The sequence below is a fragment of the Phytophthora ramorum genome (genome assembly GCF_020800215.1).
Source record: "Phytophthora ramorum isolate Pr-102 chromosome Unknown Phyram_PR-102_s0002, whole genome shotgun sequence".
NCBI classification, from domain to species: domain Eukaryota; phylum Oomycota; class Peronosporomycetes; order Peronosporales; family Peronosporaceae; genus Phytophthora; species Phytophthora ramorum.
In genome coordinates this window covers 5,039,769-5,055,688 of record NW_027150648.1, presented here as the reverse complement: position 1 = coordinate 5,055,688, position 15,920 = coordinate 5,039,769, and the positions used below count along the sequence as shown (strand labels likewise).

The 15,920-nt window shown below is 55.7% G+C and overlaps 5 protein-coding genes across 5 annotated transcripts; 3 read left to right on the top strand and 2 right to left on the bottom strand.

Annotated features, from left to right (window-relative positions):
* Window positions 1-1,848: 1,848 nt before the first annotated feature.
* Window positions 1,849-2,916, bottom strand: KRP23_2967 (Protein REVEILLE 7; the record flags this gene model as incomplete). Its single annotated transcript, XM_067887761.1, has 1 exon — window positions 1,849-2,916. The coding sequence occupies one exon, from the start codon at window positions 2,914-2,916 to the stop codon at window positions 1,849-1,851; it is 1,068 nt and encodes a 355-aa protein (XP_067750325.1).
* A 1,014-nt stretch (window positions 2,917-3,930) lies between these two features.
* Window positions 3,931-8,204, bottom strand: KRP23_2966 (Unconventional myosin-Va; the record flags this gene model as incomplete). The annotated part of the gene is made up of 3 exons (XM_067887760.1): window positions 3,931-7,643; window positions 7,737-8,115; window positions 8,190-8,204. The coding sequence occupies 3 exons, from the start codon at window positions 8,202-8,204 to the stop codon at window positions 3,931-3,933; spliced, it is 4,107 nt and encodes a 1,368-aa protein (XP_067750324.1).
* A 591-nt stretch (window positions 8,205-8,795) lies between these two features.
* KRP23_2965 (Protease 2) lies at window positions 8,796-11,187 on the top strand (the record flags this gene model as incomplete). The annotated part of the gene is made up of 3 exons (XM_067887759.1): window positions 8,796-8,972; window positions 9,037-9,567; window positions 9,661-11,187. 3 exons carry the CDS (start codon window positions 8,796-8,798, stop codon window positions 11,185-11,187), a joined length of 2,235 nt encoding a protein of 744 aa, XP_067750323.1.
* Window positions 11,188-11,371: 184 nt separating this feature from the next.
* KRP23_2964 (uncharacterized protein) lies at window positions 11,372-13,984 on the top strand (the record flags this gene model as incomplete). Its single annotated transcript, XM_067887758.1, has 1 exon — window positions 11,372-13,984. The coding sequence occupies one exon, from the start codon at window positions 11,372-11,374 to the stop codon at window positions 13,982-13,984; it is 2,613 nt and encodes an 870-aa protein (XP_067750322.1).
* A 1,058-nt stretch (window positions 13,985-15,042) lies between these two features.
* KRP23_2963 (Myb-like protein J) lies at window positions 15,043-15,597 on the top strand (the record flags this gene model as incomplete). Its single annotated transcript, XM_067887757.1, has 1 exon — window positions 15,043-15,597. The coding sequence occupies one exon, from the start codon at window positions 15,043-15,045 to the stop codon at window positions 15,595-15,597; it is 555 nt and encodes a 184-aa protein (XP_067750321.1).
* Window positions 15,598-15,920: the final 323 nt, after the last annotated feature.

The following is a 15,920-nucleotide window of genomic DNA, read 5'->3' as shown; positions in this document are numbered from 1 at the left end:
ATGCACTTCAACGTCCTCAATACCATAGCTCGACTTTGGGTGAAGCGAAACTCCAAAGTGCCTCAGATAAACCTGCGCACGTGAAGAGCAGTAAGCACACGATATCGCGTTCCCTGATGGCAACAACTGGAACTCAAACTATACAATAACGTTAAAAAGAGTGCAACACTCAATCACTCTAGCTGAGGCATTAATCCCTGGAATGTAAACACCCGCTGTTAGCCGCATAGGTGCTGGTGGTACATGCCGTTCGTCACCAGAGTAAGCTTATCATCGATACCTGCGCCGAGCCGATGGTATTTGATTTGAGTGTTCGGCAAACGGAGATCCTTCTAAGTTTCATTGCGAGATACATGTAAGATTACTTGTAGCAGCAGTGCATGTACTGTACTGGTGACCCGCTGTCCTTCTTCAGAAACGTGACACTCAAAGTTGTCTAGGATGAGGACAGCGGGTCCGTCCACTTCGTACTTGAGCAATCTTTCAACGTAGAAACGCCAGCAAGCAGCGTCCATCCAGGCGCTTTCTTGGACGGTGTAAAAGTGACCTTCCGGGTAGTCGTCAAACTCGGTGGCTTCAATGCGGCCACCCGGTTTTCCTCGTGCGATAAACAGAATCGGCAGCTTTTTTCCTAACAAATTGCAAGTAAAAACTCATTTAGTACAGTGCATGGCTGGAAAAATACCAATAGCTGCTCGAAAGCTTACCGCCCGCCCGAACTGTGAGCACTGCCGTCATACGGCCTGCGTGTTTGGACGCGTTGGCAATCCTCGCAGGATCTCGCCGTCCTCTGCCCGCCCAAATCCTTGCGGGGGGCATGTCAAAGTTGATGGCTGTTTCATCAACATTGAGCATGCCCCCGGGACCGTACGCTTCATACTTTCCCCAGAACTCTATCGCAAACTCTGCGCGTGTCTGCTCGAGGTCCGCAGTGCTTTTCTTGGCAGTCTGGGGTTTCTGGGGTGTAAATCCATGTCTAAATACATCATTTTCATACAAATGTACACAAAAATGATAAAATTACACAAAACTTAAACTTTACCGAATAGCGAGCCGTTGGACCAGGCGCTGCAACGCCAAGAGCCCGCTCTTCTTGCCCACCATGTAGTTATCAATCCACGCTGCGTCAATCTGCCACATATACTCCATCATTCCTCGAGTCGTAAGCGCCTACCATACAAAAAAACACTTAGTAAAACTGAAAAATAGCAAAATTGAGTTCAATGTACGCACTTTCTCCTCTCGACGCTTGTCCTTCATGAAGGTGACGAGTGCAGGGACGGCAGGAAACATCTCCTTGCGCCCCTGCCCCTTCAGTGTCTTGGAGGTGGCAGCGCCGGTAAAGCTGAAGAGCTTATCAGCCTGCTTCCACCACCCGTGGACAGTACCACGAGCGCAGGGTAGATATCCTCGGCGCAAGAGCGTGGCCTCGCTGCTGCAACGACTGGGTCATCCCGTCGATGGGAACGACTGTTCCTAGGATATGCATGGGCAGGCACGACGCATGTACAAGATCAGTGTGTCCGATCAAGGGAACACGTTGCTGGAAAGCATAAGCTTAGTCTTGAATTTTTGGATTACTTCATACATACCACGACCAAGGGCTCAGAAAAGGAGTTGAAGTAGTCATGTGCCAGCTTGTGCACAGCGGACCACGCAGCAGGCAACGCAAGCCAACGAATTATTTGAGAGTAGAATATCTGTATGCAACTTTTCACGAAATGAAATGAAGGACCTACGTCTGTACATCAAGATAAATATTCGCCCGCCAGCGAACCCCGAGCGCGCGTGCCGGGAGAAGTTTGGTGCTAAGCTTACGAACAAATAGACGCTCGCACATCCCTGGCATTAGCACAAATTCTCAATGAAGAAGTCGAGCGACTCGCTCAACGTCGGTAGGTCGTCCACGTCCATGAGAGCGAACACCGAGTCGTCAAAGAGGAAGGAAGATGTGACCGAGCAAGGTGAAGCTCCATCGCTGTCCATGATGGGACAAAAATTCTTGTCGTCCAGCTCAACTGGGGTAAGTGTTGGGCGTGCTTTGACCACCGCAGGAGGTCCCACGACAGCCATGGGCGGTATCGCAACTGAAGGTGGTGCTACAACGGGCATGTGCTTCACCTGGTGGTGGGGACTACGGCGCACGTGTTTGTTACGCAGCTCAGGCGGCAAACTGATGAGTGTGTGCAGCGCCAAAACGTCGTGGTCGATACGGTGCTCGCGACGCAGACGGATGGCCTTGCCGGTCTGCATGCCGTGAAGTCGGCGAGACACTTTTTCCTGGTATTTCTGTGCGTGGGTCTGCACCTGGCGGACCGAGCGAGTGCCGACGTACTCAGTGATGGCTTTCCAGGGTCCCTGGGGGTACTTCTTGAGCGCTTCGAGGAAGCGGTCGTGCTCGTCACTAGACCAGACGCCCACCGCTCGACTCGGGTGTGTCGCCTTGTCGGTGTTGCATTTAGTTGACGTCGGAGAGCTCAGCATCATGACAGCGGGTGCAGTGGTGTCGACTGACAAGTTGGTCGAAGCTCGTGCTGCTGCAATGGCCGCCATGAGGAGAATCGAGGAATGACTGGCGGCGACCTCCGAAGCGAGGCGAGGACAAAGACATTGGGACAGGCCGCGCAGTTGACAACACATATGTGGAGACTCTGGGCCACATACACCGAGCCGAGCTGGATCGGCCGCTCCGTCCCGCAATATGCAGTCGGTCACCGGGCGCTTGGTAAAGGCGAACGTATCGACATAGACGTCGAAGATGAAGCGCTCGGCACTAGTTATTGCGGCCTGCAGCTCGCTTTTGATGGGTCCGTTGCTAGTGGCAGTCCAGATAGCGCCTCGAATTTGAAGACAGAAGGCCGAAAGTCTCCAGTGAAGCTGACCAGCGCCTGATTCTAGTGACCGGATGGGGCTCATTTGCCAGGTCTGTGGCCAGCGGGAGCTTTGTTCGAGTCGCGGCAGGAATCAACTTGTTGCCCGCGAAATGCTGTGTTAGCCATGTCGTGGCAACCACAAGATCGAGTCGTACGCACGTCTCGGTGGCCGCAGTTGGGTAGCCATTTCAAAGCATTAGCCACCGCCGACGCGAACGAATGTGCTCACTGAGGTTTCACGAATGTCATCGACCACGAACAAACTTGTCGAGACGGTCGAAACGTCGGAAAGTCTGCACTTACCGGCCGAGATTGACGCTCGCTTCGGCTTTCAGTGGCGCACGCTGACACCTCGAAGCCTCGTCCTGCCTTTCAAGGGCTCTCGGAGATTCATTTATTCATAGCGCAAGTTGTGTATGCAGCGCCGCCTCGATGTCGCCGACTCATTCCTCTGACCAGAGGACAGCGCAGTCTAAGCTGCGAACACGCACGCACGCGTGGGTCTTTTGCTATCAACTGGTGATAGCCTGGGGTTCAAGTTTCCAGCAGCGCTGCAGTTCAGAAGCGAGTTCGTTGCAACACGAACGCTTTGCCGGCGATCCGAAGCTGCAGTGCTACAGCCCCTCGTCGTATCGGGGCTTGAACCTGGCGCTGATGTAGCCGAAGGCCAGAGCAAGTCTGCTGTAACTCGAACAAGTGATCGTTACCGCTCTGACATTTTCTGAGATGACCGGAAGCGAAGCCGTCGGTCACTGCTGCCACACACGCAACCAACAGTCGCTTCTGCATGATGAATTCTGTCTTGTTTACCTCCTTCTGTTAGTGTCCTGGTGGCTCTGGCAGCACGAAAAGCTTGAGGCTTCTCGTCGCCACCGAAACCGAGCCAGGTGTCACCGATGTCTAACCAACCTACCACTAAACACATACCGTCCGTCGAGGACGGCCACTCGGTAGTTCTCTGCGCCTTTACCAGCGCATCCACCGCATCGATGGGCCAGGCGCGTCTCGACTCGCCTTAGCCGACTTGCCTGGATCTGTTCCCTTGTCTCTCCCCACTCTACTTGTTCCGATGGAAGAAGGAATTGCGCGGGTTGTGGTCGCCGCTGTGGTTGCTGCGGCTCGAGCGGAAAATGCTGGAGCGATGATAGCTGCTCGGGCTGCCCGACGACATGCCTGAGCTTGAATCCATCGGCGAGAGACTCATCGTCGAGGCTGACATGCGACTGCTTGAATTCCGGCTATTCGAGTTGGCGAGGATCGAGATACGCTGGAAGTCCTCCACCTCCATGGGGGCAGAGCGCTCCACGCGGGGGTTAGACGACGTCGTGCGCTGGCCGCTGCCGCCCTGCTCCAGTTGTGACAAGGTGATCCGCATGCTCGTTCCAATAAACTCCTTCGTGTGCACATGCACCTGCACATCAGATCGCTCCGCCAGCTTGGGAATCACAAGCTGCATAAATCCATCCAACATCATCGGCGTCACGTACTTGAGCTCAACGCCCATAGGGAACGTGTCCGACACGATCGGGCCACCATCCAGAACGTTCTTGAGCCATCGCGTCATGTAGTCTAGTTTCTTCGGGTTGCCCTGCGCCCAGTCCGTGAGCAACCGCTTCCACGGCACAGAACCCAGCGAGTAGTGCATCGGCGGCGGGTAATTGCGGATCTCCTCCCAGTGGTCCTTGACGCGACGTGCATTGCCCTTGCTCGACACCTTGCTTTTAGCATGCCCAATGCGCGCGGCGCTCTTCAGCAGCAGGTGGTGAGCCTCAGCCGACTTCTGGTCCATGATACCGTTCGCCGCTGCCGTGGCAAGGAGTGACTTGTCCGACGCCAACGAGGTCAGCGAGCCGCGGCCACCAGTAGAAGCGGGCATTGCAGCGCTGTTAGCTTGCGTGATGCTGCCAATATCCGTGGGCAGCTCGCGCGTCTCGCAAATGTACGAACGAAGCTTCTCGTACTCCGTCTCAATCGCGGCCAGATACGTCAGGTCCTTGCTTTCCTGGTCGCGGTGGGCCAGCTTCTGTACCTGTTCACCCACCTCCTTGGACTGCTGCCAGTTCTTCAGGGTGCGATTCTCAGTCTTGAGTCGCTGGATCTCGGACTCCTGCTTTTCTAATTGCTGACGCAACTTCTCGTTCTCTTCGTGGAGCGCGGTGATAACTTCGTGGCTTTCATCGAGAATGCCGCTAGTACCGCTGAACCGGCTGTTCAGCATCGAGCCGCGGGTCGAGCTACTGCTGCTAGTCCCGCGGTCGCTACCTGAGGCATGTGGCACGTCCGATGGACTGAGAGAGCGAGTCTTGCCTGACGGCGACATCTTCATTCCAGTGTGCACCTGTTTCCTGTCCAGCTTCATCTGCAACTGAGCCACCTTCGACCCAAGCGCCTTGTAAGCCTTTTCCTTCTCCATCTTGCGCAGGAACACGAGGCGCAAGAGGGAGAAGCGGAAGAATCCTTGCAGCCTTCTCACGGCAGCCAGCTTCTTGAGGTAGCGCTGGCGCTCCGTGTGCATGCGGCAATAGGCCTGGAAACGCACGATGCAGTAGTCAAACTTGAGCACGCGGTACATCTTGCGAGCCGAGACGCCGCGAGCTTGGGCCTGCAGGACCACGACTCCTCGACGCAGCGTCAAGTATCGCTTGTGCACTACATAGCGACGCCAGTACTTTTGGATGGCAACAATGTGCTGCTTCTTCCGCAAGAAACGTCGACGCATCAGCCAACAGCGCACGTTCTTCTGCAGCACAATGGCGTACTTGCGCAACGCCCAGCCTCGCTTGGTCTCCAGCTCTTCCAGAACGCCTTCGCGGAAGTACACACGCGTAAGGCCGACCTGGTAGTCCTGGATGTTGCGTCCTGGCAGAAGCTTCTCCATCATCTCTTCGCACTGCGACTTAATATGCTCCGTGTCCGAGTCGCTGATAAACTTGCCTTGCGTTGGAACCGCACCCGTCTGCAGCACGCGGAACTTCTTGACGCACTCCAGGTGCGGCATACGGCTGGGGTACGCGCTACGAGACACACGGATAGCCTCAATAACACCGGCGCAGCGGAGCTGGCTCACGATGTCGCCGTGCGAGAAACAGTTGGCACTTTTGAGCGGGTTGGGCTTCAAACAACGCACGTAGTGCACCTCCGTCAGTCCAATCTTCTCCATGAGCTGCGACAGACTCTCTTTGAACTGGGTGCCCACCGTGGTGCGGCGCGTCTGGGCGTGGCCTCCCTTCTTACTACTACTACGCGACCTGCCACGAGCCGAGGGTGCCGCACTGCTGGCGCTGCTGGCGTTCACATCGTCCGTGAACATTTTCGACAAGATCTTGAGCGAAGACTTGCTCATGCACTGCTTGATGTCCGGCAAAATGGCGTCGCGGTGCTTGTCGAGGAAGCCCGACGCGTCGTACGTCACCTTACCAGCGTAGTGGTAGATCGAGAACGCGCACTTGTTCAGTCGCGGAGTCTCTAGCAGCGGGTTGTTCTCCATCACAGCTCCGAGCTTGCTCGCGAACGACGCGTCCGTGCCTGTGGCGAGCAGCGATTCCTCGTTCAGGAAACTGATGACGCCCAAGCGGCCTTCGATGAGATTCAGCACGTCCTGGTTGTCTGCGAAAGTAATGTGGGACCACGAGATGTTTTCCTCTTCGTACTCGATTTGCACCGTCTTCAGCACGTCCTGCACGAACTTCTGCTGCAGTTTCTCGTTGGCATAATTGATGCAAAACTGTTCAAACGAGTTCGTCTCAAAGTGCTCGAAACCAAAGATATCCAGGATGCCAATAAATGATCCAGCGCCCTTCACCTTGACACCAATAGTTTGGTTAATTTGCTCCACAAGCCACAGGAACAGCTTCGAGTACAGGCTTTTCGCCAGAGCGTCACGGCAATCCGCCGCCTGGTCGTGCGTCATGGGCTTCAGAATCACTTCGCGACCCACAAACACGTTTCGGTTGCACACCGCGCGCTCCAGCGCCTCGACCTCCACACCCAGAAGGCGACAGGCCACGCTAAAGTGCTTGAGATCCACCAATTGCGACGCATCCACGTCTCCGTTGCGGGTCGTGAACGCCGTTTCTCCCAAATGCAGCACGGCGCCCAGAATCTGAATAATCTCCTGCTGCAATGGCTGTTCAATGCCCACAAGCTCCAGAGCCTCTCGTGTGCGGCTCAGGTCGCCTTCTTCGTCTCCGCCGGGGGCTTGTGCCTGGAACGACACGTACTTGAACGAGTCCACCATGTCGAGCTCGAGCTCCGGGAAGTTCTTGCGCTGCGCCAGCAGCTGGTAGAAGATGTGGAAGTTGCGTTCTCCCTGGGCCTGCGTCGTCACGCGGCTCTTCTCCAGCAGGTACGTGCGGGACCTGGCGCCGATCAATTGGCCCTCGATCGTGAACTGCAGCTCGGTGAATTTGCCAAAGCGACTGGAATTGTCGTTGCGCACAGTCTTAGCGTTACCGAACGACTCGAGCAGCGGGTTGGCCTGGATGATCTGCTGGATGACCTTGGAGTTGGAATTGGTGGCCAGCGCCGCCAAGTGGCTCATGACGATCTTTGTAGTCTCGGTCTTGCCGGCTCCCGACTCCCCCGAGACTAAAATGCTCTGATTTTCCTGCTTTTGCCGCATATTGAAAAACGCCTCCATGGACACGGCGTAAACGTGCGGGGGCTTGTTCTCGCGCTTGCCATCGCTGAATTTCTCCATGGTGGGCTTGGAGTACAGGTCCAGCCATTGGTACGGGTTTACTGCGATACAGATTCGACCAGTGTACGTATCTACAATTATTGTGGATAAAACGAGATAAAATCAATATAATTGCCACGTCAGTGCAAAAAACACCATCACTTGCCACGTAGCGCGGAACGTACATGGCAGTTGCTTGAAGAAGCGCTTTCGCAGATTGTACAGGATGGACGCTTCGTGCAAATGATCAATGAGGATCATGTCTTCGAAGCCATTTGCGCTCTCGCTCGTGTTTTGCAGCGGCAGCGACGGCTTGTTGTCCGCTGATTCGACCGACGTGTTTTTTGCGCTAAGCGCCTCCAGCACTGACGCGTCCGTGAGGTCCACGGCGCGTTGCGAACCCGCGAACGCCTTGAGCTCGCGCTCGGACGGGATGAGATCCAGCACGGACGCGTCACGTGGGCCCACGACCTCGTCCAGCCGGACTGTGAGCCGCTTGCCGTCGCCGCTAGCGCCGCAAATCACGCCTGGAACCCACACGTGCTCGGCGTCGGGTGCAAATACCTGCAAAGGTTAACATTCTCCGTATTAGCGCAAAAAGCGACGGGGGAACAGTCTCGGAGGCAGGGTAGTTACACCTTAATTCCCTCCATGGTTTCTGCTACGCCGCGTTCACTTGTGTATGGAAGGCAACGGACGCGAAGACAGCGACTTGCTCCTGCAGCTGTCGTCTGCGCGAGTGAACGCTCGACGCTCCTTTTCTCCAGCTTTCGGCTTTGCTCCCCCTCAGTCCGAAAATTGGCCAATCAGCGTACGCAGAGATGGCTACAGTGATGTGGCGCACAAGTTTTGGTGTGCACGACGTCGTGATTGCGACAGGATTTTTGTTTATCGCCGTCGCGAGGGCACGTGCTGGTAGCTGCCACAGTGCGGACCCCATCTGCATTGGCGAGACACCACTGGCGCCACGGGTCAGATGGCGGCGGGCACTACATGTGCTAGTCGCAGTGTTGGTCGGCCACGCGAAAGCGAAGGACACAAAACCACAAAAATCAGCTGATGACACAATCGCAGCGGCTATGTTACGCGATGTAGTCCTCAGCACATCGTCTCATTGGCTGAAAAAACATTATACGTACACTCAAAATAGGCTGCTAAATGCACATAATCGCTGCGAATGTGATATACGTTGACCAAAATGCAGGCGAATTGTGACCACGATCCGATTCGCGACATCGCCGCCAATGCTGCTGCTGCGCTCGCGCATCGCGCGCACGGTGCTGGATGCTGCCTCTGCCTCTGCCGCTCGCCTGCATGTCTCGCCGTGGCCAAGACAGCAGGTTGGATGTTTTTCCGGCGTAGACGCGTCGTGGGAGTGGCTGAAGGACCCGGAAAACCCGCGTCTGCAGCGGTTCCTCAAGGTACAGAGCTTCGTTTGCGGGTCTTGAGCGTTGCAGAGTCTAATGCTTGTCGTTTATTTCTCAGTTGGAGCGCAATTACTTATCGCACCAACTATCGAAGCCCAAGTCCCGCAAAGTGGAGCGCGCACTCAACGTCGAGTTGCGCAACCGCTTGTTGCGCGAAGATTTTAGCATCCCCGAGTGCATCGGCGACTACGAGTACTTTATGAAGCAGGCGCCGGGCGAAAACTTTCCGGTGTATTACCGTCGACGACGCAGTGCGGAATCAGATGTGGCAGCTTCAACCAGAGAGGAGATAGTGCTGAATCAGAACGTGGAGCCCGCGCTTAATCACGGCTTCCAGTTCGTAGCCGGCATGAAGATTTCCCCCGACGCGAAGAAGCTGCTGCTGGTGATGGAGAACGACAACGAACAGTGTCGCGCAGTGCTGAGGGACCTGCAAACGGGCGAGTTGCAGACGCTGAAGGACGTTTCCGGCGTCAAAAACGTCGAGTGGAGCTCGACGCAGAGGTTCTTTTACTACACCAAGGTGGACGGCAATGGGCGGCCGTTTGCTGTCTACCGGTACAATCTGACGACGCACGCGCAAGAACTGGTACGTGACGTGATCTTCAGAGTTGAAGTTGGGAAAGTTCAGAAATGACTAAATGAGGATGGGTCTGCATACACTTTTGACTGGTACAAGTAGCTGTACGAGGAGCAAGACGGAGCCTTCTTCGTGGACGTCTCGCAGACCAAAGACGCGCGGTTCGTGCTCATCAACTGCAACTCCAAGAACACGTCCGAGATCTACGCTCTGGACGGCCACGACATGGACGCGCAGCCTCAGCTGCTGCGTCCGCGAGAGGCAGGTACGCTGTACTTTGCAGATCACGCTGCTGGCCAATTTTACATCGTCACGAATGCTGATGGTGCGCTCAACTACAAGATCGCGACGTCCAAGTGGCAGTCGACTGCGTCCTCGGTTGGGCAGTGGGAGACGCTTGTGCCGGAGCACGAGGACGTGAAGATTGAGGACGTGGATCTCTTCGAAAACTACTTGGTGCTCTACGAACGGGTGAACAGTGTGCCTCGAATCCGGGTGTGTACGTTGGGCGAGCAGAGCGATGCTGACGCCTCTACCCCTCACTATATTCCGTTGCCAAAAGAGCACGAAATCTGCCGCGTTTCGCCTGGAGTGAATCGCGATTATCAAGCGCACCGCGTACGATTCCAAGTGTCCACGCCACTGGTCCCCGAGATCGTCTTCGACTATGATATGGAGAACAGAAAGCTGCACGTGCTCAAGAAGACTGAGCTTACGGACCGCTCAATGAAGTTGGAGCGCAAGCGTGACACTAGCAACCAGGCCATCAAGTCGTCGTTTGAGCCGGAGAAATACACCTGCCAGCGATGCTACGTGCCCAGTATGAGCAGTCTTGGTGTGAAAATACCGCTGACCCTCATCCATCGCCGGGATATCACACTGAATGGACAAAACCCGACACTGCTCGTCGGGTACGGGGCGTACGGTACGAATCTGGAAGCTGACTTTGAGCTGGAGCATTTGAGTTTGCTGGAGCGCGGCTGGGTGATCGCGCTTGCTCATGCGCGTGGCGGTGGCGAGCTAGGCTTGCAATGGTACCACGCTGGCAAGGGCATGCAGAAGCGACACACGTTTGATGACTACGTGTCGTGCACGCATCACCTGCTAGACGCAGGCTTCACGAATCCGAAGCGACTTGCTGGAAAGGGGGTAAGTGCCGGAGGGCTCATCATGGGGTACGTGGCAAACGAGTTCCCGCATCTCTACCAGGCTCTGGTCATGAAGGTGCCCTTCGTGGATATCCTGGCTACCATGCAGGACCCAACGCTACCCCTGACAGTTCACGAATACGACGAATGGGGCGACCCGAATGGGCCAAAGGCTCACGAGTACATTCAATCGTACGCTCCATGCGAGAATGTACGCGATAACCAGGTGTACCCGGCCATGTTCGTGACCGGCAGTTTGAATGACACGCGTGTGCAGTTTTGGGAGCCTGCCAAGTGGATGTACAAGATGCGCAAAGTGCAGGCGTCGCTACCCAAGCACGACAAGCGCCTCATGCTGCTGAAAATGAGCGAGGACGACGGTCATTTCGGCGGCGGGGGTCGTCTAGAACAGTTGGAGGAGAGTGCCATGGAGATTGCATTCCTATATCGAGCACTTCGCCTGCCGTTCCCGCAAAAATAAGCTGTTGCGCTTGCCTTTCGTGGCAAACGACAATGGAGCGAGCTGCACCAAGGTCCGTATAAATAGAGGTCTTCGCTTGTGGTTGACGTTCTTGTGTGTGTCTTGGCTGTGCGTCTTCAGGACATTTGAACGCAGTGGACCCTGAGCAGAAAACGACGTGCTGGCAGTGCTCTGTCTGTGAAACATGTCGGCCACGACGCAGTCGCTTGAGAGTGACATCGCGCAAATGGAGGATCGATTAGCCACTGTTAAAGTGGTGGTTGACGTGGAACGGGAAGCTTGGCGTCGCAGTTCTCGTACTGGCAAGCGCGGCACAAAATGGAAAGGGGCAGCGGCTCCGCGCAACAAAGAGCACGAATCAAGGCCTCAATCGACCAGCAATGACGCAGTTGATGGTATTACTTTAATGCCTGGCTATTGGGACGCACTAGAGCTTGCACAGTATCTCAAAGCCAAGCGACTTGAGAATTATGCACAGGTGGTGGTGCACGAGCAAATTACTGGCAAGGTACTGCTCGACACCCCGGCGCCCAAGCTTCGCAAGCTTTTTGAGAATGTAGAGACATCAGCAAACGACCCCAGCTGGAAAGCTTTCCAGACCGAGTACGTGAAGCTCAGGAAGCACCAGCGACGGCTTGAGAAAGCTGTTGCTACCAACCGTTCGCAACCAGAGTCTGCTCGCTCATTAGACTCGTCGCTTGACACGACTGATCGTCGGCCATTGGCGTCCGCAGTTATGAGCTCAGCAGGTGCAGCTCTGGTTTTCCCGTTGATTTCACCCCGAGTTCTTGGCGTACCAGCCGCAATCAACTCCAGTCAGCCACAGCAAAATAATACGTTGAAGCCTCCAACTGCTTCCAAACCTACATTTCCGCTGCGAAAGCCGGCGTCATCAAACAATATACCTTTGGCGACATGCTGGAACTGCAAGGCTCGGTTCTTCCGTCCGCACATCAAGAGACCAGTCGGTGGAGTTTCTGTTGCTGACTCCAGTCAGCCTGTGTCTTCGTCCATGCGTGCTTCACTCATAGCTCGGGCATACTGCTCAAAAGCTTGTCAGGAAAGTATCGAGTCCAGCGATATGCGCATTTCTCCTTCTCTCAGCGCTCGCGTCAAGGTCACGTCCAGCTCGTCAAACGCCTCAGTAGAAGAAAAGACCAAGCGCACTCGGCCATCTCGAGTGGCCACTGGCCTGGCTTCGATAGCCTCGCTTGGCGATCAACCAGACCCAGATTTACTCGTCCAAAGCGACGGGATCACAGCTAATCGTCCTGGGGGCGGAGCGAACGCGAATGTTGCCAATCCGCCGAAAGCGAGGCATCAACGAAAGTTCAAGACCTCCATGCGGCGGTCATCTAGGCCTGACGCGTCGCTGGACAACTCGAATGGCTTTGACTTCCTGCACGTTGGAGCCCCGAAACGTGACATCTCTGCTGTAGCTTCGTCGCCACGACAAGAATACGCCGAGGCCAGCATACTCGCGGCTATGGCATACGGAAGTCGCGTTGGCACGCGGTCGTACGATGCAAATGCCTCGGGTAACTTCTCCATGTGCCCGTCAGTGACCTCACTCGCGCTCAACTCATTCCGAACCACAGTAACACCGGGCGACAGTATGAGTCTCTCACCCAATGCCAAGACAACGCCACCAGCCTTGATGCTCAGCAACGCGGCTCCTCAATGGGCTCCAAAGCAATCCAAGGTGTTCCAGCAGTCCAAGTACAAGCTGGATCCGGACCTGTTCCAGGCTCACCAAGAGACTTTCTCGAGTTGTTTTGGCGCAATACCGGCGTGCAATCGCCCGCATGCAGTGGCTACTGATGGTGGACGTGCAGTTGACTATGGTCGAGGGAATCTACTTCGACTACAGGAGTACCTTACGGTTCGTGCGCTACATCGCCTCAGCTTGACATCGCGCGCGTGGTACGAACTGATCACGATGCCGTCCACCTTCAGTGATGCACTTTGGGGCGTTCACGTGCTGCGCCTTTGGCGACCATCAGATGAAGACGAAGAGTTTTTGCACGATATTGGTGTGCTCAAGAAGCCCGAGCGGCCTCGACGGATGTTGCAGGTACTGACCCGGCAAGTGTCCCGCGTCATGGTGGAGAACATGAAGGTGCTGCTCAATCCTGAAAGCTGGCAGCTAGCCACGGTGATGGCGCCCAATGAAGGCGACAGCATACGATCACTGCGTAAGGTGGCAACAAGAAAGCGAGATCGACCGGCTGGAGGTGAGTTCTCTGAGGGTCAACATCGGCATCCCCCCACTGAGTTGTACGAGGAGATCACTGTCATCTACACCCGTGGGGGTGAGATCGTGGCAGTGTGCGCTCGGCAGCTGATTCGCCCAGTGGACCCCATGGCTCTGCTCACAGACGTTCTGCAAGGTCTCAAGAACGGGGAACTCGCTCGCGTACACTGCCGTCGGCTTCGCCTCTTTTCTCAGACGAATCGGCTGCCTTTCGATCAGTGGGCGCTGCTGCCATATTGCAGCCGCACCGTGATTGAGTTCTTCTGGTCGGCCACAGACACGGAAACCGCGGTACTTACGCCGGTCGCGCTGCCCGTGTGGCACCAGAAGATCCTGAGCAAGCTTCAGCACGCGCTGCAGCAGCGCCTACTGGGCAAGGACAGCGTCAATTTTGTCATTAAGGTCGCTCACGACCAGAGCGCTTCAGCCACCGTGCTTCTCTTGTTGGAGAAGTTCCTCACGCGCTGTCATACCCACGCTGTGACCATCAGCAGTCGTAGTAGCTACCAGAATCAAAAGCCCGAGTCATACGTCGAGCAATAGATGGCTACATTTTGTGATTATCCTCGCGCCTGATTACTTTCAATTTACGATGGTGCAATGTACCATCGAGATTCCGCAGCTATACCTGCTGCATCTTGAGGCGTACGGTTCGCCCAAATTGAGCACCTTGATGGCTCTATCCGTCTTGCTAGCTACATGTACTAGGATACCCGCACAGCATGGCATGCCTGTCCTCGGCACATGTAGCTAGCTCTACCGGTGTCGTCGCAACTGGACATCGAAGTGCGTGGCAGGTATTATAGTCACGGGTGAGGCAATTGCCGATGACGACCACTCTTGCAAAATTCCCTGCCCTACAACAACATACGCTACTGTAAGCTTACTATAAGCTCCGCTGAGTGAGGCGGTCACACTGAGCCAGAGTGGCTCGGCCTTGTCGGTTCGGTGAGCGCGGCCACTGCCCACAATCAAAAATCCAACCGCGCCGAGCGTGTCCAGCAACTGAGTGCAGCGGTACAACGCGATCTCGCGCACAGCAAAAGCGAACGTCGGCCACCAAAACTTGCGCGGCAGTCCACAGCTGCTTGTCGTAGAGCAGGCGGTGCCGATCGCGGGATCGCCTCAAACTGTGATCAAGCCTTGATGCCACCTTGGCCCAAGGCGGCGGCGAAGGCCTCCTGAGTTATTGCGCAGCTTTGATGGCTTCGTCGCGTGGATTTCCTGCTCTTGACTTCGCTAGCGACAATCGCAGTATCGGTCAAGCGGGAGTGAACCCACTTTGCTCTACTGTCTGTACCAGCAGTGCTAGTGCGTTATGTTTGACGGCGTTTTCGTGTTCTCGAGTCCTCGTGTCCAACGGCGTATGACACTCGTCTACGATTTGGATTCTCCCCTTTGGAGTTTGACACAAAGCTTTCGACTAAACACCAGCGGAACATAATCGAGTAGGTGATACGGATGCGATGGTAAGCAGCACTCGAATCCCCGTTGCAGTTGAGAGGAGCCCCCGCCGACAGCAGCGGGCCAACACTTAGTTCGGAATTCGCGCCACAACGCACACGCACCACGTTAGCACCAGTTGGTGTACCATTGCCACTATGTTGAAACCCACGAACAGCACACACCGCATTGAGCGCGGCCTCTGGTCGGGCGAGGAGCACGACCGCTTCCTGGAAGGGCTCAAGCTCTACCCGCACGGACCCTGGAAGAAGATCGCCGCCTACGTGGGCACGCGCTCGCCGCGCCAGGTGCAGACGCACGCGCAAAAGTACTACGAGAAGGTGGGTCGCCGTCTGCGCGGCCTGCGCAAGGACCGCAAGAAGCTCGTGCGCCCCGAGCACCGCCTGGACGAGGACATGGTGCAGCTCTGCCAGCTCGCCAAAGACAGGAAGGACCCGAGTGGCAACGTGGACCCGTTGCTCGCCAGTCGCCTGCGCGCACCGCTGTCGTCGCCCTCCAAGATCAGCACCGAGCAAAAGGAGGAGCTGCAGGCCGCCCAAGCGTGTCCAAGCCCGAGCGCCAGCACAGCCTCGGCCTCCTCAGACAGTGACTCTGCCATGGACCTGTCGGACTTTGACGACTCGTATCTGGACTACCTCATTGAGGTGCTGGGCGGCATGAACGCGGCCGGAGACTTTGTGGCCAACGTGTAACGCGCCTCGTCCTGTGTAGATATCGTAGCGACAAGGACAACCACAGCATCTCGTAAGCTTAGGACACGGAGCTGTACATGTAGTAAATTATAATAAAAGGCATCACCATGGTCAGCTTTTGCCTTGCTGTTCGTATCGATCCAGAAAATCCAGATGCTGAACCATGTGGAATGATTGCTCATGGGACGGCGCCCGATGATTGCCCATCGGCGAACAGCGAAAAAACGGGGTGCACACGAACGCCCCACCTGGAGCTTACCACCGACGCTCTATGCAAGTTACCAATGAGCTATTATAGCAGACACAGCTTTATTATCGTCCAT